We start from the raw sequence: 21,587 nt of genomic DNA on the forward strand, positions 1-21,587 counted from the left end.
TAGTTAAAACAATATTGGATGATAGACATTTTTTGTGTGTGTTTTGGACTGAAATAAATCATGGGTCAAAATGGACCCGCGACCACCATGAACGGTAACAGCTTTCGAACACAACACGAGGGTTAAAGATGTATTTTGCAGGAAATGATTGTAATGCATTACTATTTTTAGTTTTGAAGCTACTTTGTATTTGTTATAATGCTGCAGTGGAGTTGTATAATGTGAATGTGACTCCTGACAGTTTCTAAGAGAGAATGAAAACAACTCCATCAAATCAAACACGTTGCGCAGCTCCAGTATGCCATGCTTTACCCCTCACATGTTTTCTGCTGAGTGTCCTTCATCAGGGTGGGAGCTTCTTTGTTTACAGCAGGTTCATCCGTCACATGACTTCACACAAGGAAACAGATTTCATGAGTTTGGCATCTATGAATGTAAAGGGTAAAACAGATGTTTGAAGGGATGCAATGCAACAAATAATAAGAGATTAGATCATTAAGATATTCAGATTATTTATTTTTTATTGTAAAGGTTTGTTGAACAATTGTCTTTCATCATTTATAGTCTCTGTAATTTGTCACATGGCTATTTGACAGAAGTACCAAAGAAACAGAAATCAAGCTTATAGACACATTTCTGAATTAAACAGCTGCTTATTTCATCAAAAGATATCTGAAGCAACTTTACAAATACACTTATTGTACAGCTTTAATTACCTTTAGGTTGATATTTTTTTTTTACATTTCTAATTGACACAAATGTTATTGTTCATATATACAGTACGGAAAAACTCAATTTCAATGACTCCTGGGAGTAAAACAACATATCTACAAATAATTCATCAAAAGTCCTACAACTATCTTACATTGTTATATGATCTTATCCTGCTATTAAAATGATGTTTGACTAGAAACAAGATGTTAATGAAAGGAGAATTGACAGCTTTGATTTGTTAGTCGTGTTGATTTCATGCAGTTTCAGCAAAACATACATTTATCAATTTCTTAAAAGCTAAGAATTCACAAAAAAACATAACCAAACATTTCCAGGACATCCATTTAAAAAACAAACAGAAAATCAATTCATTTATTTAAAGATTGTTGATAACAAATGAAAACATTCATCTTTCATGCTTCAATATATTTAAAAATGATTTTCAGATTGTTTTAAATGTCAGTGAGTTAAATGAAGATTATAAACACATATAAAAAAGTAAAACAAAATATTAAAATAAACAATCTATTTTTCTTGTTACACTGAGACTTTGAGTATAACGTGTACAACTGAACATTAAGACATTTAATGGACTACAATTAAATTCTGATTATCATCTGTTGATTCTTTTCTTGATTGTTCCAAAGAGATGTAGACGGAGAGTGAAGTCAGAATAAAGTCTGAACCAACGCTCCTGAGCATCACAGAGGAATCTCACTTTGACAGACTTTGATATCAGCAGTTTTAGCATCAGCAGCTGCTCCAATACCGAACCATGGGAAGAGTTTCTCAGTGAAAGTGTCTCTGAGAGTGCAGACGGGAGTCATGTGTTCAGGGTCGTAGAAGGACACCTCCCCCCTGTCATAGTCCAGCTGGACTCTGATCCTCTGGAGATTCTTCTCCACTGTGACAGTCTCACCAGCACCATTAGAGTATTCTCCATCGCTATGTGATAAACACCAGATTCCATATTTTGGTGAGGCACGTCTCTCTCCCTTCCTGTCAGCTGACTCTTTAGTCAAACCTATAAACCAGTGAGGATGATCTCCCACCTCCACCTCCCAGCTGTGTCTCCCTGAGCTGAAGCCCTCAGAGCCCAGAACAGAAGCATACTTAGTGCATCTCTCTGGATTATCAGGAAGCTGCTGATGTTTGTCTCCACGTCTCACACTGGTCAGATCATCAGACAGATAGAGACGGCTGTGTGCAGTGTTTGGGTCCAGAAGGACAGGACTGAAGTGGACCTGGTCCTTCATCTTCTCCCAGACTCTGAAGGACAGGTTGCCCAGGTGTTTGGCCACATCTGTCAGCGCTCCTGGGAGCAGCTGTGGGTCTGCCAGCGAGCTCTGGACTCTGGCTCTGCTCTGAGTGGCTTTATAGCTGCTGAGGAAGGGCCCGTTGTGTTTCTGCAGCTCTTCTTCAACAGCAGAGATACTGTGTGACAGAGAGGAGATGTGCTCCTGAATGCTCTTCATCTCTCTGCTGATCGTCTTCCCTTTCTGCTCCTCTTCCTCCCTCAGAGCTGCCAGTCTGGACTCCTCTTCCTCTTTCAGGAACTGGTGGAGCTTGATGAACTCTGCTCTGATCTGCCTCTCTGTGGACAGCAGCTGCTTCTCGGACACTTGAATCACTTCCTTGTATGTTGTCTCCACTCCTTTGTATTTGTCCCTCTTGTCCTGCAGAGACTCTAAGTCAGATTTCAGCAGGTCCTTCAGCTCACTGACTGCTTGTTCTACAGGAACCACCTCGTGACCCTGGTGGAGAGAAAACTCGCAGACAGGACACACAGCTCTCTCTTCATCCTTACAGAACAATGTAGGCTCTTCTGGATGTTTACTACACACCACCTCCACCTTCTTCTTCTCTCCTTTCTCTGTCTCAGATGATCCCGCTTCCTGTCTCTCAGCAAAGGAGTCAGACAGCTCCTTCAGTGCAAAGTTCACCACAAGACCTTTGGAGGACTTTCTTTTACAAATGGGACAGTTTGTGTTCTTACTTTGTTCCCAGAATGTCTGCAGGCAGCTCGAACAGAAGCTGTGGTTACAGCCCAGAGACACGGGATCTCTGAAAGTCTCTGAACACACATGGCAGCTCAGGAAACTTTCAACAACAGCGATTTTCTCAGCCATTTGGTATTAAAGTTATTTCTAGAGCAGGACTCACCAACTGACAGTCTCTCCACTTCTCTTCTTTATTCTCTCCAAGTGTGTGTTTCCCAGCAGAGATCTCACCTCCTCTGATGGCGTCTTCAACAATCTCTAAATCTTCTTTGGCGTCCTCCTTTATGCAGTCTCTGGTTTTCTCTCACCTCCGTCACAGGATGAATGATCAACAGCAGGAATGCAGTAATGTCATGTATTCACCAGCAGATGGAGTCAGGATGTCTTTCAGAGGGAAACGCTCTTTGGTTTCAGTTCGGGACGATGACTTTGTCCAGGTATCTGTTGAAGACAAACACAAGAGGTTAAATACATTCTCTTTTGTTTAAAGCTCATCTTTCTTGGTGTTTTATATCGTCAAAATCTAAAAGCTCATCAAATGCATTCAAGAAGGAAATGGTTGTTGTATTTTAGTCGAAGTAGGGTGGAACATATCAACAGGCTGTTCAGTCAAACCAGTTTGACATCATTTTCTTTCAGCCGCTGTCACGTGAGTTTCCTTCAACTTTTATCCTGCCTCACGTCTTCCTGTTCCTCCCTTCCCCCAAAGATGATTCACTTACAAAACTCACTTATGCATGCACAACTTTTCATCTACATTGTAGGATTTGATACATTTTTAACATTTAAGAATACCAAGTAAGGAACAGTACATGGCGTGGCACCAGGCGAAGTCCCGCCCATCTGCTTCCGCCCCATGGGACCTTATTTCGGAAAAATGATGCATTGAAGTCGATGGAGAGAGAAAGATTATCTTTCCATCCCGTTTGAATTGTGCCATGAATTACACATGTGATGTTTGTCAATTTAAAAAATAATTTCCATGTAAAAAAAGTCACAGTTGAAATATAAGACTATGAAAAATATGCAACTAGAAAGAGTCCCGGTCCCGCATGCTGGCTCTCAGGAACCGACTAACTCCCCTTGTGTGTGCACAGCTCTCAACGTGCCCAGACTTGGAGGGATTTCCACCTCTTTTAATACTTCCCGCCTCGTTCTGAGAGAAAGAAGTGAAATGTTTCAACGTGACGGCCGTCTGGGTGTGTGGTGCGAGACGGGAGATGTAGTTCATTGAGCGGTTTCACACAAACAAAGTGTTACTTCAGTTTTAAGACACATTTTTATTTTTTAATTTGCAAAATTATCTTTTAAATTGACAAACATTATATGTGTGATCATATGTGTTTGTGAATGTTATTCCCGCCACCTGTGTCGGAAAACATAGGTATGGAATCGATGTGAATTAATTTGGTGAATGAAAGTTTGAATGCTTTATATTATCACCGGTCTTTTATGAGGAGATGCCTCTAAATTCTATCGGGAGATTTAAAAATCACAACTGAATTGGGCAGTTGAAGTTACAAGTTCATGTAATGAATGTACAACTGTGGATTCAGTTTCATATTAGAACATGATCACAGCATGATAGGTTTGATTATAATGTTGGAAAGAGAGAGAAGGTAAAAACCCTGTATTAGTTTGGACCTATTTTTCTTCAAATAAACTGATCCCACATTTTGGACTGGGACAACTTAAAAGACGTCTGCGCTCTCCTCTCCTGCTTCAAAGGTAAGATTGCACCCTGCCACACTCACACTTAGGTAGGGCCACATCTCCTTTACTGATATCAAAATCCTTCGGGATCGCTTGCACAGATTTAAGAGAGTTGTCTGAATAGAAACAGCAGTTAATTGAACCTGGTTCTTCAGGAGTTAATAGAGGTGAGAGCTTGTTGGTGGATCTGAGCCAAGCAGTAAACTCACATACACTCAATAACTTCTGTTAGGTTAATTAGTAGGTCAGAGTAATTTGCCGGAATAAATTATCAGCTCCACCAAACTCTTACAACTGATAAATGATTAGAAATTAAAAAAAAAACGTTGTTATATCTTCATTCCAATGGAAGGAGAATCGATGGCAGTGAGAGACAAATATAGCACTTATTGAACAGTAGAGCATTTAAACATGTCACAGTAAAAGCACACAATCCAAATACGTGAAATGAGAATAATATGTCCTTTTTAAAATTACAATAAAGAGTCGAACTTTTTCAACAATTTAAACTGAAATAATTCTAATAATATGATTAGTAAATTAAGATGGGCCTTGTGCTTTCTCCTTCCTTCACGGCCTACAGTTGTGTGGATTTAGAGGACAGTTATCATAATGAAGTCACATGATCTATCCACTAGGGAGGGCGGGACCTTAAAGGAGACAGATGGAGACTGAGATAACCAATGGGAGGAGCTGAACACCAAGTGAGACTGCGAAGGCCGGGGAGGGCGGGACCTTAAAGGAGACAGGTGGAAACTAAATAGGAAAGTTTCAAATGACCAAACAGAGAGAAATGGGATGGGTTGTTCCGTTGTTAGTAGGCTTGTTTGAGACAAGCAAGACCTGCGCAGTTGCGATCAACGTCTTGCTCGTGCGTTGCATGATGGTTAGTCATTTTGTCCGACTTGCTCTGGAGGCTCGCCCACATGAGACTTTGAAATCTCGCGGGACAAAGACGCCCGCAGCCTTGAGAGCGAGGCGAGGCGGCACAGTAGGCTTGTTTGAGACACATTGCGGCTCGCCTCGAAAGTAGACGAGAGTAGCCGATCGCAGCCGGGGGAGGTGTCAAAAAGCTCGTCTTAAGTCGGACAGCTCGGACTCGGAGTCGGCTTGACTGGCTGGGTTTGCAATGGCGGAAATTTCGTTGGCGTTTTTCGTTGCAGATGAAGTGGATGCAATAGAAATGCTCCTCCCTCTTAATGTTTGCAAAACTGATAGGTGGACAGGCTACAAATGATCAGTCCCTTCAGATCCGCACACATGAAGCTTCATGAGCATGCATTGAACAGACCTGCTGCTGTGTTAACTCTTTAGCTGCCACTTTAAGCTTTATGATGTGTACAACATGGATGTAATTTGATTTAATCTTGCCATTTTAAATGATGTATTCAATAAATAAGGTTAAACCAAATCATTACATTACAATAGATTTTATTTTAATGATTTGGTTTAACTTAAAGAGAAACTCTATTGTTATTGCACATATTACAGGTACTGAGAGAACGAAATGCAGTTTAGCTTCTAACCAGGTGCAACAAGCAGCGAAGTGGAAAGTAATGTACACAATCTACAGAATAACATAGAATGAATTGAATGATGAGTAAACAGTGGGGTATTAATACACTAGATATCAGCCTGAGAGCAGTATGAACAGTGTGTATTAATACACTAGATATCAGCCTGAGAGCAGTATGAACAGTGTGTATGAATACACTAGATATCAGCCTGTGAGCAGTATGAACAGTGTGTATTAATACACTAGATATCAGCCTGAGAGCAGTATGAACAGTGTGTATGAATACACTAGATATCAGCCTGTGAGCAGTATGAACAGTGTGTATTAATACACTAGATATCAGCCTGTGAGCAGTATGAACAGTGTGTATTAATACACTAGATATCAGCCTGAGAGCAGTATGAACAGTGTGTATTAATACACTAGATATCAGCCTGTGAGCAGTATGAACAGTGTGTATTAATATGCTAAGATATATAAAGTATGAAAACGGTAAGCAGTATAGTATAACATATATAGATATTAATTTCATGATGATAAACATTGTGGAACAATGATGAAAAATGGGAATGGATGTGGCGACGTAAAACTGACACAAAACAACAACAAACTTTTGCCAGCCAATGGGAGAGCTTCATCAGCAGCGCGTGGTAAAAACCACCAATGAGCGCTCAGCTCGAGATACCAGCGAGCCGTTTCCCATCAAGCATTTCGCTTCCGCAGCTCGTGGAGAGCAACTGCGCCAACTCGCCTCGCCTCGCTCTCAAGGCTGCGGGCGTCTTTGTCCCGCGAGATTTCAAAGTCTCATGTGGGCGAGCCTCCAGAGCAAGTCGGACAAAATGACTAACCATCATGCAACGCACTAGCAAGACGTTGATCGCAACTGCGCAGGTCTGCGCAGGTCTTGCTTGTCTCAAACAAGCCTAGTTGCTCTCCACGAGCTGTGGAAGCGAAATGCTTGATGGGAAACGGCTCGCTGGTATCTCGAGCTGAGCACTCATTGGTGGTTTTTACCACGTGCTGCTGATGAAGCTCTCCCATTGGCTGGCAAAAGTTTGTTGTTGTTTTGTGTCAGTTTTACGTCGCCACATCCATTCCCATTTTTCATCATTGTTCCACAATGTTTATCATCATGAAATTAATATCTATATATGTTATACTATACTGCTTACCGTTTTCATACTTTATATATCTTAGCATATTCATACACACTGTTCATACTGCTCACAGGCTGATATCTAGTGTATTCATACCCCACTGTTTATTCATCATTCAATTCATTCTATATGTTATTCTGTAGATTGTGTACATTACTTTCCACTTCACTGCTTGTTGCACCTGAGAAGCTAAACTGCATTTCGTTCTCTCAGTACCTGTAATATGTGCAATAACAATAAAGTTTAATCTAATCTTGAGCAGGAACAAATGTATTTACTTAGTACATATCTGACATTAACGATTAAACACATGTGTGCATTCTTTATAAATGCAAACCGAGTCAAGCCGACTCCGGAGGTGGCGGTATGCACCTTAAAGTTGTTTGCAATCCGCCAAAAAACCGAGAGAAGAAGAAGAAGAAGAATGCGAATAAGAAGATGAAGAAGAAGAAGCCGACTCGGAGCTGTCCGACTTCAGGCGAGCTTTTTGAGACCTCCCCCGGCTACTCTCGTCTACTTTCGAGGCGAGCCGCAATGTGTCTCAAACAAGCCTAGTATGTTGCCTTTGTAAAAGTGACGTGTCAACCAATCAGCAAACGAGAAGGCTATCAGCTAAGACTGAGATAACCAATGAGAGGAGGTGAACACCAAGTGAGACTGCGAAGGCCGGGGAGGGCGGGACCTTAGATGAGACAGGTGGAAACTAAAGATGAACCCTCTCCATGTGAATTGTTAGGAGCCAGAGCTGTTGTTCAGTTTCCATTTGTTTATCGTGTTTTATCGGTCAATAAAAGTCAAAGTGGCTCAAATATGTTCAATTCATTTTGTGAATACTTCTTCAAAGCATGAGAGCAAACTTCATTGTATGTTTAACATTTATCTCAGTTAATGTAGAAATCATAATCCTGATAGTCTAAAGTCTATCAACTCGAGTGTATGTGTTTTTCTTCCAGACACGTTTTCACTCTCATTTATTCATGTGATCATATCTTCACCCTCTCCGTGGTATCCAGGATCACACCACATGAGTTCATTTCAACACTTTTTGGATTTCCTTTTAGAGACAAACCCCTGCTAAATAAATAATGATCTAGTTGTTTTTTTAAACAACAACGCATGTTCGGTTAATGTCTTACATATATTTAGAATGTATAAATAGTAAAAGGTTTTAAAAACAGGATTTTCAGGATCAGAAAGTTAAATGTATTTAGCTTCAAATTCTTTAAAGAAAATACAGATTTCTCATTATCTTAGTTTAATTGATTAACCTCCATCCTGCCGCAAATCATATTGTTTATTTCAATTAAAATCTGTTGATGTAGTTAAAAGAAACATAAAGATATGTTCAGCACTCAGCAACTCACAGTCTCTCCACTTCTCTTCTTTATTCTCTCCAAGTGTGTGTTTCCCAGCAGAGATCTCACCTCCTCTGATGGCGTCTTCAACAATCTCTAAATCTTCTTTGGTGTCCTGTCTCTGGTTTTCTCTCACCTCCGTCACAGGATGAATGATCAACAGCAGGAATGCAGTAATGTCATGTATTCACCAGCAGATGGAGTCAGGATGTCTTTCAGAGGGAAACGCTCTTTGGTTTCAGTTCGGGACGATGACTTTGTCCAGGTATCTGTTGAAGACAAACACAAGAGGTTAAATACATTCTCTTTTGTTTAAAGCTCATCTTTCTTGGTGTTTTATATCGTCAAAATCTAAAAGCTCATCAAATGCATTCAAGAAGGAAATGGTTGTTGTATTTGAGTCGAAGTAGAGTGGAACATATCAACAGGCTGTTCAGTCAAACCAGTTTGACATCATTTTCTTTCAGCCGCTGTCACGTGAGTTTCCTTCAACTTTTATCCTGCCTCACATCTTCCTGTTCCTTTCAAATAAAATGTACTGATATTGTTGAAGAAATACATTATTAATAAACACAACTTATTATTAAAGATATCAAGAAATAAAACAGATGTGTCCTTATATTATAAAGGTATCCATTCATCATGATCTAACATATCCTTGAAATCATAGATGTATCATCTTGCTTTATTCCTGGATGACATGATGTTTAAATAACTCATGTATTTAACATTAGGAACAAACATGGAGACACTTTTCAACCTGACGCCAACTCACCTCACCTGATGTGACCTTATGCAGTTATTTGAAGTGACAGAGGAAACTAGCAGTCACTCTCACACTCTGCCCTCTGGTGGATGATTCGTGAAGAGCAGCTTAAACAGACCAACAGCTCCAACCGTCTTTAACCTCCTCTCACATTGAACTACTTTAACAGTGAACTCTTTTGCATCAGCAGCAGAACATCAGCAGGAAACATGAAACCCTCCGGATGAAACCTGTCTCCACTGAACCTCCTCCTTGCTTTATGGTTCCAGCTTCACTTCAGGAGGATCCAGGTGAGACCGCTGACACCGGCTGCTCCGCTCTCCTGGGTCAAACCACTGGGTCAACATGAAGATCTTCACCCAGCAGCTCCACTCCAGAGGTCACAACATCCCAGAGATCCAGACCTAAACCAGCTGCTACATCAACGCAGAGTCCCATCACTACAATCGCCCTCCACCGTGTTACATACTGAAGATAAAAGCATGGACAAGTTTTTCCAAATCCTGCTGTGACATTAGTCTTTTAATCCTAGATATATTCTTTAGGTGATAGTAGGCTGGTTTAGTAACTGTTTTAATGTGACTGTTGAAAATCAGGTCAGAGTCCATGACTATATCTAGATTTCTGGCTTTATCTGTTGTTTTGAACATTGCAGACTGAAGCTCAGCGCTAACTTTTATACGTTCTGCCTTGGCTCCAAAAACCATTACCTCAGTTTTATCTTTGTTTAATTGGAGAAAGTTCTGACACATCCAGTCATTGATTTGTTCAATGCACTTACTTAGTGTTTGAATTGGAGCATAGTTTCCTGGTGAAATTGTTACGTACATTTGCGTGTCATCTGCATAGCTATGGTAACTTATTTAGTAGTTTTTCATTATCTGAGCCAGTTGTAGCATGTAGATGTTAAAGAGAAGAGGCCCCAAGATGGAGCCTTGAGGTACCCCACATGTCATATTTTTCAACTCAGATGTGTATTTACCTATAGAAACAAAGTCTTTCCTGTCCTTTAAGTAGGATTCAAACCAATTCAGAACTATTTCCGAAAGTCCCACCCAGTTTTCTAGTCGGTCTAGTAATATGTTGTGGTCAACAGTGTCAAACGCAGACAGATGTAGACAGGGCAAGCAATACACTTCTTAATCTAAAGAGGCAAGACAGCCATATGATCACTGTCTCTGATTTGAACCTGAAGACTTTCTATCTCCCCGTCATGGCAGAGGACACTGGGCCAGTCTTTCTGTATCTCCTCTCAGCTGTGGGCCCACACTTCTTCACGTCTACGTCACGTGACTATGTTTTGGAGAGAACAATCTGACACAGGGAGAGATATGTAAACCAGGCGTACTTAAATGTGTCCTAACATAAAGAGATTATGATCAGAACATGTATAGACTCTAATGTTTGAATATACTTGTATGTTTATAGTGATGAATAAAGGAATTAGATGAACAATTATTTTTACACTGAGGAGATAGCAGAGCTTGAGTGGTCACATCAGAAGGTCACCAGCACACTTCAAGAGGGAGTTCCCATCTTCAGCCTTCCTCGGACGTTTGACCAGGAGGGCGACCTGTTCAGGATGAGAGGGGAAAGCCTAATTGGCTCATTAAACAGAGACTACTTCCTGGAGGCGGTGCTTCAAGAGAACGTGCAGGAGCTGACACTGATTTGTATTTTAACAGTAAATGTTTGAGGTGTAAAGTGTTTGTCATGAGGAAAGACAAACTGCACTCATACAGATACTTATGTTGCCCTGTAAGTAGGTTTGTAGCAGCTGAGTTGTTCTCTAACTCCGGTTAACAAAGGAAGGAATGAGATAACAGAAAAATGAAAGATTGTCTGACATTTTGTTTTTCATAATTCTGTTTTAATAAGTTGTTCAACCAGGTTTCATGATAGCAGCTCAAAACAACAGTTGGACTGTGAAGAGCTGAAAGACTCGTGTCTAAGCAGGGGCGCCGTAAGGGGGTGAAAAGTTAGGATGATTCTAAGGGCCTGTGACTGACAGGGGCCCCAAAAAATGTAAGAACATTAAGAAAAAATGTTTAAGTAACCTTTCTTCAATCATCAATAATTAACATTAATATAACGTCATATTGATGATGTATTTACTAAACTTATGATTCATTTAACTTATTTTCTTCCAAAAGTTAATTATCCAAAGCATCGAACACCCCCCTCTATTTACATGTAATGGTTTGGTCCTGCCTCCAAACGGGTGTGGTTAGCATTGTGCTTGGTTGGCGTGGCCGGGGTCTGGTGGTGGGGCCCAATGTGATATCTTTTCATGGGGCCCAAAATCCCTGGCGGCGCCCCTGTGTCTAAGATATAATGCGATCTGAAGAATGTGTTTGAGAGGATTTGACCACTTTGTGCCTGATGAAGCCACAACGAGAGCCACGGCAGAGATTAATTTCTTAGGTTCCATGGACATACTGTATGTCTGTCAAGCAGGATGGTGTTTCTGTGAAGGATATGTATTACAATAAAAATGGCTATTGATCAACCTGTGCATGAAACAATAATATTCATGTGAATAAGTGAAATAAATGACATGTTCAGTCAGTGTTCAAAATGATCCAGCTGTTAAACGCATCTTGACTTTGTCTTCATCTTGTGGTGTTTACGGGAAGTGAAAGGTGACCATGCAATCACATATTATGATGTGGAGCACATTTTGCACATTTGTACATGTTCTCCTTGAAGACTGTAGGTTACACAATGAATACATGTTATAGTGAAAGTATACATCTTGAGTGAAGACTCTCCTACAGAGAAAATCATTCAGACAGTCAGTAAACTGCGTATAAACCCTCAGTATGTCCTCTTCAATGAGGCTGTTTTATTACACCTTAAATAACACAGCTGATCAACAACTGGATCATTTGGGTTTGAAGTAAATGAAGACAAATTATCAAAGTGATTAACCCTTATGTTGTGTTCGGGTCTCCCGTGACCCGTTTCAAGTTAGAATTATATAATAACCACGCTCTAGTTTTTTTTATCGCAACAAGGCTTCATGATATCCTCCACAGCAGATATAGAAACACTACAAAACTGATTTCGACAATTTTTGGCAAGTCTGAAGGTCTCTAAAAATAAAAAAGTGTATAATTTGGTGTTGGGGTCTGGGGAGACCCAGCAGAATTGTTTTGGGAGACTCTGGGTCAAATTTGGCCGAATCAAGATTCATCTTTGACTTTAGACACCCCTCCCCCCTTCATCAACTGTAACAATAATTGTTCGCAACATGCACCTGGTCTCCCCTCCCTCTGCCCCCCTCCCCCCACGGGAACTCCACCTTTCTCAAAGAAAGTCTGTGTGTTTTGGACTGAGATAAATCATGGGTCAAAATGGACCCGCGACCACCATGGACGGTAACAGCTTTCGAACACAACACGAGGCTTAAAGATGTATTTTGCAGGAAATGATTGTAATGCATCACTCTTTTTAATGTTGAAGCTACTTTGTATTTGTTATGATGCTGCAGTGGAGTTGTATAATGTGAATGTGACTCCTGACAGTTTCTAAGAGAGAATGAAAACAACTCCATCAAATCAAACACGTTGCGCAGCTCCAGTATGCCATGCTTTACCCCTCACATGTTTTCTGCTGAGTGTCCTTCATCAGGGTGGGAGCTTCTTTGTTTACAGCAGGTTCATCCGTCACATGACTTCACACAAGGAAGCAGATTTCATGAGTTTGGCATCTATGAATGTAAAGGTTAAAACAGATGTTTGAAGGGATGCAATGCAACAAATAAGAAGAGATTAGATCATTAAGATATTCAGATTATTTATTTTTTATTGTAAAGGGTTGTTGAACAATTGTCTTTCATCATTTATAGTCTCTGTAATTTGTCACATGGCTATTTGACAGAAGTACCAAAGAAACAGAAATCAAGCTTATAGACACATTTCTGAATTAAACAGCTGGTTATTTAATCACAAGATATCTGAAGCAGCTTTACAAATACACTTATTGTACAGCTTTAATTACCTTTAGGTTGATATTTTTTTTTTACATTTTCAATTGACACAAATGTTATTGTTCATATATACAGTACGGAAAAACTCAATTTCAAAGACTCCTGGGAGTAAAACAACATATCTACAAATAATTCCTCAAAAGTCCTACAACTATCTTACATTGTTATATGATCTTATCCTGCTATTAAAATGATGTTTGACTAGAAACAAGATGTTAATGAAAGGAGAATTGACAGCTTTGATTTGTTAGTCGTGTTGATTTCATGCAGTTTCAGCAAAACATACATTTATCAATTTCTTAAAAGCAAAGAATTCACAAAAAGACATAACCAAACATTTCCAGGACATCCATTTAAAAAACAAACAGAAAATCAATTCATTTATTTAAAGATTGTTGATAACAAATGAAAACATTCATCTTTCATGCTTCAATATATTTAAAAATGATTTTCAGATTGTTTTAAATGTCAGTGAGTTAAATGAAGATTATAAACACATATAAAAAAGTAAAACAAAATATTAAAATAAACAATCTATTTGTCTTGTTACACTGAGACTTTGAGTATAACGTGTACAACTGAACATTAAGACATTTAATGGACTACAATTAAATTCTGATTATCATCTGTTTATTCTTTTCTTGAATGTTCCAAAGAGATGTAGACGGAGAGTGAAGTCAGAATAAAGTCTGAACCAACGCTCCTGAGCATCACAGAGGAATCTCACTTTGACAGATTTTGATATCAGCAGTTTTAGCATCAGCAGCTTCTCCAATACTGAAACATGGGAAGAGTTTCTCAGTGAAAGTGTCTCTGTGAGTGCAGATGGGAGTCATGTCTTCAGGGTCGTAGAAGGACACCTCCCCCCTGTCATAGTCCAGCTGGACTCTGATCCTCTGGGGATTCTTCTTCACTGTGACAGTCTCACCATCACCATTAGAGTATCTTCCACTGCCATGCCATAAACACCAGATTCCATATTCTGGAGAGGCACTTGGTATCTCTCCCTTCCTGTCAACTGACTCTTTAGTGTAACCTATATTCCAGTCAGGATGATCTCCCACCTCCACCTCCCAGCTGTGTCTCCCTGAGCTGAAGCCCTCAGAGCCCAGAACATTAGGATACTTAGTGCATCTCTCTGGATTATCAGGAAGCTGCTGATCTGTGTCTCCACATCTCACACTGGTCAGATCATCAGACAGATAGAGCCAGCTGTATGCAGTGTTTGGGTCCAGAAGGACAGGACTGAAGTGGACCTGGTCCTTCATCTTCTCCCAGACTCTGAAGGACAGGTTGCCCAGGTGTTTGGCCACATCTGTCAGCGCTCCTGGGAGCAGCTGTGGGTCTGCCAGCGAGCTCTGGACTCTGGCTCTGCTCCGAGTGGCTTTATAACTGCTTGAGGAAGGGCCCGTTGTGTTTTCTGCAGCTCTTCTTCAACAGCAGAGATACTGTGTGACAGAGAGGAGATGTGCTCCTGAATGCTCTTCATCTCTCTGCTGATCGTCCTTCCCTTTCTGCTCCTCTTCCTCCCTCAGAGCTGCCAGTCTGGACTCCTCTTCCTCTTTCAGGAACTGGTGGAGCTTGATGAACTCTGCTCTGATCTGCCTCTCTGTGGACAGCAGCTGCTTCTCTGACACTTGAATCACTTCCTTGTATGTTGTCTCCACTCCTTTGTATTTGTCCCTCTTGTCCTGCAGAGACTCTAAGTCAGATTTCAGCAGGTCCTTCAGCTCACTGACTGCTTGCTCTACAGGAACCACCTCGTGACCCTGGTGGAGAGAAAACTCGCAGACAGGACACACAGCTCTCTCTTCATCCATACAGAACAATCTAGGCTCTTCTGGATGTTTACTACACACCACCCTCCACCTTCTTCTTCTCTCCTTTCTCTGTCTCAGATGATCCCGCTTTCTGTCTCTCAGCAAAGGAGTCAGACAGCTCCTTCAGTGCAAAGTTCCCCACGGGATCTTTGGAGGACTTTCGTTTACAAATGGGACAGTTTGTATTCTTACTTAGTTTCCCAGAATGTCTGCAGGCAGCTCGAACAGAAGCTGTGGTTACAGCCCAGAGACACGGGATCTCTGAAAGTCTCTGAACACACATGGCAGCTCAGGAAACTTTCAACAAGAGCGATTTTCTCAGCCATTTGGTATTAAAGTTACTTCTAGAGCAGGACTCACCAACTGACAGTCTCTCCACTTCTCCCCAAATATACTCCAAACGTGTGTCTCCGAGCAGAAATCTCGCACCCTGTAATGGCGTCTCAGCTGTTCAACAATTCAAAATCCACTTTCGTTTTCTCTGACCTCCGTCACAGGGTGAATTATCAACATCAGGAAATGCTGCTATGTCATTTATTCACCAGCAAGATGGAGTCAGATGTCTTTCAGAGGGAAATGTCCTTTGGTATTCAGTTCAGGACAGTGACTTTGTCCAGGTATCTGTTTCAAGAAAACACATAAGATGTAATACGTTGAAAAATATATATATAAAAGTTTGAAGTGGACAGTTTGTGTTCTTACTTTGTTCCCAGAATGTCTGCAGGCAGCTCAAACAGAAGCTGTGGTTGCTACACTTAATTATACAGCTATAATTACCTTTAGGTTGACATATTCAATTGACACCAACGTTATTGTTCATATATACGGTTGCAACCCAGTCTCACGGCATTTCGTGTTCACCAACACGATTTTTAATCTATTGATTCATGTTCACCATCACGATTTGCCCCTTTTTTTCGTGTTGCACAGCACGATTTTAAAAGCAATGTATTTCTACTGGTAACGTGTTTCGTGCCTGCAGGCTGCAGCACGTCTTTTTCCTCCGGTCGTGGAAGACCGGAAACTGTGTGGTTCATAAAAACATGTTCTTACTCAATATCAAGCCACAATTATTGCTTTTATTTTAAATCGTATAATTTCGGACTTTTGTTGCCGTCTGTGAGGAAAATAAATGGGGCTCAGAGCCTCAGGATACTGAAATCTGTATTTTTAAATATTTGTTTCCTTCTAATATGTTATTCTTTTCAAAATAACACACTGTTATTTACTCACCAATAACACACAATTATCCTTGCTTTTATTTATTGGTTTAATTCCATAATCTCGGGCTTTTTTGGTGTCCGTCAGGAACTGAATTTCAAAATAAAAATAACCGGAAACAGACGTAGGCCTATAAGGGACATTTCGAGCATCATTGCGATTGTCACATTTCTGAGTTTAGGATGGCCGAAGACACTACACTACCCATAATCCCCAGCTATCTCGTTTAGGACTACAGTTCCAGTAAGGTTACGCATAGCGTCAAACAGCTGTGTGAAATGGAACGAAACCACGCCAGACTATCCAAAACTGGAAGTGAACACCCCTCCAGAACTACACATGCTGGCTATTGTGTTTCGCAAAATGTTCTATGGGACGTCTCTACTGAACGTTTTCGTTTTTCCCACAATTAGAAGTTGCCATTATTAAACACATTGGTGTTATCAAATGTAAAACATATAATTAATAAATGGTGAAAATCACTTGTGTCCATAATGCGCAGCATTATATTAATGCCGTATACCCACATGACAGCTCATTGCTACTTTGTAATTCTACTCCACTACAATTCAGAGTTAACCTGGTATTTTTACTCCACTGCATTTATTTGAGTTACTTTGCAGATTCTGATTAATTAGTGAAATATAAACAACCCTTAAATCAGACTTTAGTTACACCTGAGTAAAATGCAGGTAAGGTCATTGTCAAGTGCCAACAATCAGGAGAGATATTTGATAGTTGGTGCTTGAGAAGACTAAACATGTATCTGCAATTGACATGAATGGAAACAAGAAATAAAGTATATTCATTACTCGTTATTCTCTACTAATAGTTCATTAAAGACTGTATATTATGGCTATTTGCACATCCCTTTCAAGATTTTCAAAGGTTTATTGACATATCATACACAACTACGGTGTAGTTATGCAATGAATGAAAAACTTGGGTGACAGGTTCCTCAACAGTGCATTACAAGATATCTATCAATATGTGTGTACCTCCACCATTAAACTGTCATATTCTGCACATTTCTTATTCTATCTATATTAGGGGTGTAACGGTTCACAGAAGTCACGGTTCGGTTCGTACCTCGGTTTGGGGGTCACGGTTCGGTACGGTTCGGTACAACAAGAAAAAGCAAAAAAAAAGTCCCAAATGCATATTCCAGGTTTGTTCTAATTTATTTTTGAACAGTAGTGCAAGTTTCAGTTTTAAAAATAAGGAACTCTGACATTTTGAATAATTAACTGTATTAAACAGTTAAAAACAAACCACAAACACTACCACAAACACTCAGATGGCCATATTATCTATAATGGCTGATGTCAAACTAAAAGGTTTCATCAAGCTGTAAAACTAAAAAGAATGTCTTGAAAATATTACATCATAAAAAATATGCGAAAAGCTTCCGTTATTGATGTTGGTCTCTCGGCTCTCATGTCTGTTGGCTTCTTAAACCAGCGGGGATCAGCTGTTGAACTGCTGTTGTCTTTTGCCGCTCCGGTGGGTGGCAAATCTGGGTGATGCCTTCTGATATGATTTAGCATGTTTGGCGGTTTTTTCCCATTAGCATACCGCACCGCTATCGAACAACGCCGACACACCGTCCTCGTCCGATCCACCACTCACACCTCATCGTTATTGTAGTCCACAGGGAACCCGAAATGTTCCCACACAGCTGATTTAAAAGAAGCCGGTGGGTTCTAGCTCCTGTGTGTTATCTGAAATCGCCATACTAACTTTTCTTCTTCTTGTATTTTGTTCGTTTTGTTGTGTTTTGTTCTTGTTCTTCATTTGTTGTTTAAGGGCGGCTGGCAAACAGCTTTTAGGCGCAATACCGCCCCCTGGATTATATATAGTGTAGTGGATACTGCACTGAATGACAGACTTTTTTCCCACTCGTAAAAAAAAAACGGCGTATTCGCCGTGTGACTGCATGTGCCGAACCGTGACGTCCGAACCGTGACGGTACGGGACGAATACGGATACCGTTACACCCCTAATCTATATACATAAGAGTATAATCCATATGTATAATATCAGTTAAAATAGTGCTTCAACATAGTTAACATTGCAGGAAAGCAATATATTAGACGTTAATTACTTTGTCAGGCTTAATATTTAATGTTTAAATAAAGGTTAATCCGTTTTTTCTGTTTTGCACCTCCTCCTATTAATATTTGTGTACATCCTGCACTAAACTGTTTTATTGTAGAGATCACTTACAGTATCTTCTTGATTTTTTATATTCTATATTTATACTTTCCCCCTATGAAAGTATGTACTCTTAATATTTTTGTAATCAAATATAACACATAAAAACAATAATTCAATAACGTGCTTTAAACCACTAGGAGGTGCACACAAGGTACACACAGCCATAATAACTTTGTATTATTAGTGTGTATGTACAACATCTGAAGATGTATAGTTTTATGCATGCTTTCACATCATTTTACAGCATATTGCTATACTATTTCAGACTCAGTATTTACATTCTTACATTCAAGAAAATCAGTAATATCTTTAAAAACTACAGTCCTTTTCTATCAGCTGTGCACCGTTATAGTGTAAATATAACCTATCTATGAATTAGATCAAATGTAAAAGTCAGCCGAATTAGTGTTGATACTGCAAGGAGATGTATTGTGTGAAGAGAAATTGAAGATGTTGTTTAATTGTTGATATATTTATGATCCACGTCAAGTATTCAGTTTCGGCGCCATTTCTTCCAGTTTTTCCAAAGGTCTTCTCATCAGGGCTCTCTAAATAAGAACTACGGCAGATCTGTAATATGTAATGCAGACGAACCGTGTATTACAATGCCGTTATGTGATGACTTTCAAAGAGAAAAGCAAGAGCACTCGGAATTAAGTATTATTTTATACTTTTAAAATGTTTTCCGGATTTCATATAATATAAACACCAAATCCCAGCATGCATTGCGGCTAACACATCCAATCAGCGAGCTTAAAACCATAGCTGAGGATCTTGGGTAATCGCTCGAAATGCTACGTCTGTTTCCGGTTATATTTATTTTGAAATTCAGTTCCTGACGGACACCAAAAAGCCCGAGATTATGGAATTAAACCAATTAAATAAAAGCAAGGATAATTGTGTGTTTATTGGTGAGTAAATAACAGTGTGTTATTTTGAAAAGAATAAACAATTAGAAGGAAACAAATATTTAAAAATACAGATTTACAGTATCCTGAGGCTCTGAGCCCCCATTTATTTTCCTCACAGACGGCAACAAAAGTCCGAAATTATACGATTTTAAAATAAAAGCAATATTGTGGCTTGATATTGAGTAAGAACATGTTTTTTATGAACCACACAGTTTCCGGTCTTCCACGACCGGACGAGAAAAAGACGTGGCTGCAGCCTGCAGGCCACGAAACACGTTACCAGTAGAAATACATTGCTTTTAAAATCGTGCTGTGCAACACGAAAAAAAGGGGCAAATCGTGATGGTGAACACGAATCAATAGATTAAAAATCGTGTTGGTGAACACGAAATGCCGTGACGGAAAAACTACATTTCAATGACTCCTGGGAGTAAAACAACAATAATTCATCAAAAGTCCTACAACTATCTTACATTGTTATATGATCTTATCCTGCTATAACAATGATGTTTGACTAGAAACAAGATGTTAATGAAAGGAGAATTGACAGCTTTTATTTGTTAGTTGTGTTGATTTCATGCAGTTTCAGCAAAACATACAACATTTATCAATTTCTTAAAAAGCAAATAATTCACACAAAAAAACCTAATCAAACATTTCCACGACAATCCATTAAAAGAAAGAAAAACAGAAAATCTATTTATTTATTTAAAGATTTTGGATAAACAACATGAAAAACATTAATCTTTCATGCCTCATATATTTAAAAAATGATTTTCCAGATTCAAAATATAAACAATAACAATAAACAATCTATTTGTTTTGTTACACTGAGACTTTGAGTATAAAGTGTACAACTCTGTAATTAAAACATGATCACATTTTATGAACATTAAGACATTTAATATTCTGATTATCATCTGTTGTTTTTTTATCTTGATTGTTCCAAAGAGATGTAGATGGACAGTGAAGTCAGAATAAAGTCTGAACCAACGCTCCTGAGCATCACAGAGGAATCTCACTTTGACAGATATGAAGTCTGCCCAGATAATCAAGCCAGGGCCAGGTTGAAACTGCTTCTAAAGTATAAATAACATTAAGTTTATGACTGCAGTTCAAACTACCGAACAGATTACAGTAGTTTCAGATAACAGCCACAAAAGCATGCAGACAGGACTACAGAGGATGTTATGAAATCATGAAATACTTAATGACTTAGAAACATGAAACTCAGCGCAAGTTCAACCAGGAAGACCTTCTTTACTCATTCATTTCCTATGTCCATGTTACTACTCCCTCTCCTCTCAATAAGTGATCGGGGGCGTCACTCCCCAGCTTAACCAATCACTTCGCTCTATTCTCACAAGCCTATCACAGCGCTCCGCTAACCCTTTTGAATCTGCTCTCCCCTCTGACAGCTGTCATTTCAGGTGACTCGACACAACCCTCCTCCACCCCTTTTCACCTCCTGTCCCTCTGAATCCAGGGTCAAGCTAAGCCCCTCCCCTTCAGACTGACCCCAACTACCCATTCACCACCACCAGGGTCAAGCTAAGCCCCTCCCCTTCAGACTGACCCCAACTATCCATTCACCACCACCAGGGTCAAGCTAAGCCCCTCCCCTTCAGACCGAACCCAACTATCCATTCACCACCACCAGGGTCAAGCTAAGCCCCTCCCCTTCAGACCGACCTCAACTACCCAAGTAGTAGTAATGATACCCCTTTCGTCAAATTAGTATGCATGAAAAAGTGACCGGTGGACACGCCCCCAATTATGCAAATGAGCTAAGTCCGTCTCCCATTGGCCAATGAGCTAAGTCCCGCCTCCCATGTCCCGCCTCCCATTCTTTGATGTGTGTGTGTTATCAGATTGGCGTGAAAGGCCCCCGGCGTAGTTCTTTGATGTATTGATTAAGATAGTCTCTTTGAGTTAAGGTATTTGACCCATGACCCTGAGAGTGGAGTAATTAGCCTTATAATCAGATATGAATGAAATGCCCCAGGTAGTCCCTTTGTTGTATAGTTATTTGATGTGTTGATTAAGATAGTCTCTTTGAGTTAAGGTATTTGACCCCTGCCCCATGAGAGTGGAGTAATTATCCTTCAATCAGATATGAATGAAATGCCCCAGGCAGTACCTTTGTTGTATAGTTCTTTGATGTATTGATTAAGATAGTCTCTTGGACCCCTGCCCCTCAGACCCC

At 39.9% G+C, this 21,587-nt stretch overlaps 1 protein-coding gene and 1 pseudogene across 5 annotated transcripts; both read right to left on the reverse strand.

The window, feature by feature from the left end:
- Positions 1-705: 705 nt before the first annotated feature.
- Positions 706-15,479, reverse strand: LOC117441072 (nuclear factor 7, ovary-like). 5 transcript variants are annotated; one of them, XM_071202153.1, is made up of 4 exons: positions 15,393-15,479; positions 12,827-12,933; positions 8,525-8,724; positions 706-3,022 (listed from the first exon to the last, which is right to left on the reverse strand). In XM_071202153.1, the coding sequence occupies exon 4, from the start codon at positions 2,841-2,843 to the stop codon at positions 1,416-1,418; it is 1,428 nt and encodes a 475-aa protein (XP_071058254.1). In that variant the 5' UTR covers positions 2,844-3,022; positions 8,525-8,724; positions 12,827-12,933; positions 15,393-15,479; the 3' UTR covers positions 706-1,415. The 5 variants fall into 5 exon arrangements, with proteins under 5 accessions (XP_071058254.1, XP_071058253.1, XP_033933158.1 ...); XM_071202152.1 differs by having other exon boundaries at positions 706-3,155; XM_034077267.2 differs by having other exon boundaries at positions 706-3,155; positions 8,465-8,724.
- On the reverse strand, positions 13,011-15,399 carry LOC117441074 (zinc-binding protein A33-like; annotated as a pseudogene).
- Positions 15,480-21,587: the final 6,108 nt, after the last annotated feature.

Source organism: Pseudochaenichthys georgianus, unplaced genomic scaffold, assembly GCF_902827115.2.
Source record: "Pseudochaenichthys georgianus unplaced genomic scaffold, fPseGeo1.2 scaffold_1457_arrow_ctg1, whole genome shotgun sequence".
Classification (NCBI taxonomy): Eukaryota; Metazoa; Chordata; class Actinopteri; order Perciformes; family Channichthyidae; genus Pseudochaenichthys; species Pseudochaenichthys georgianus.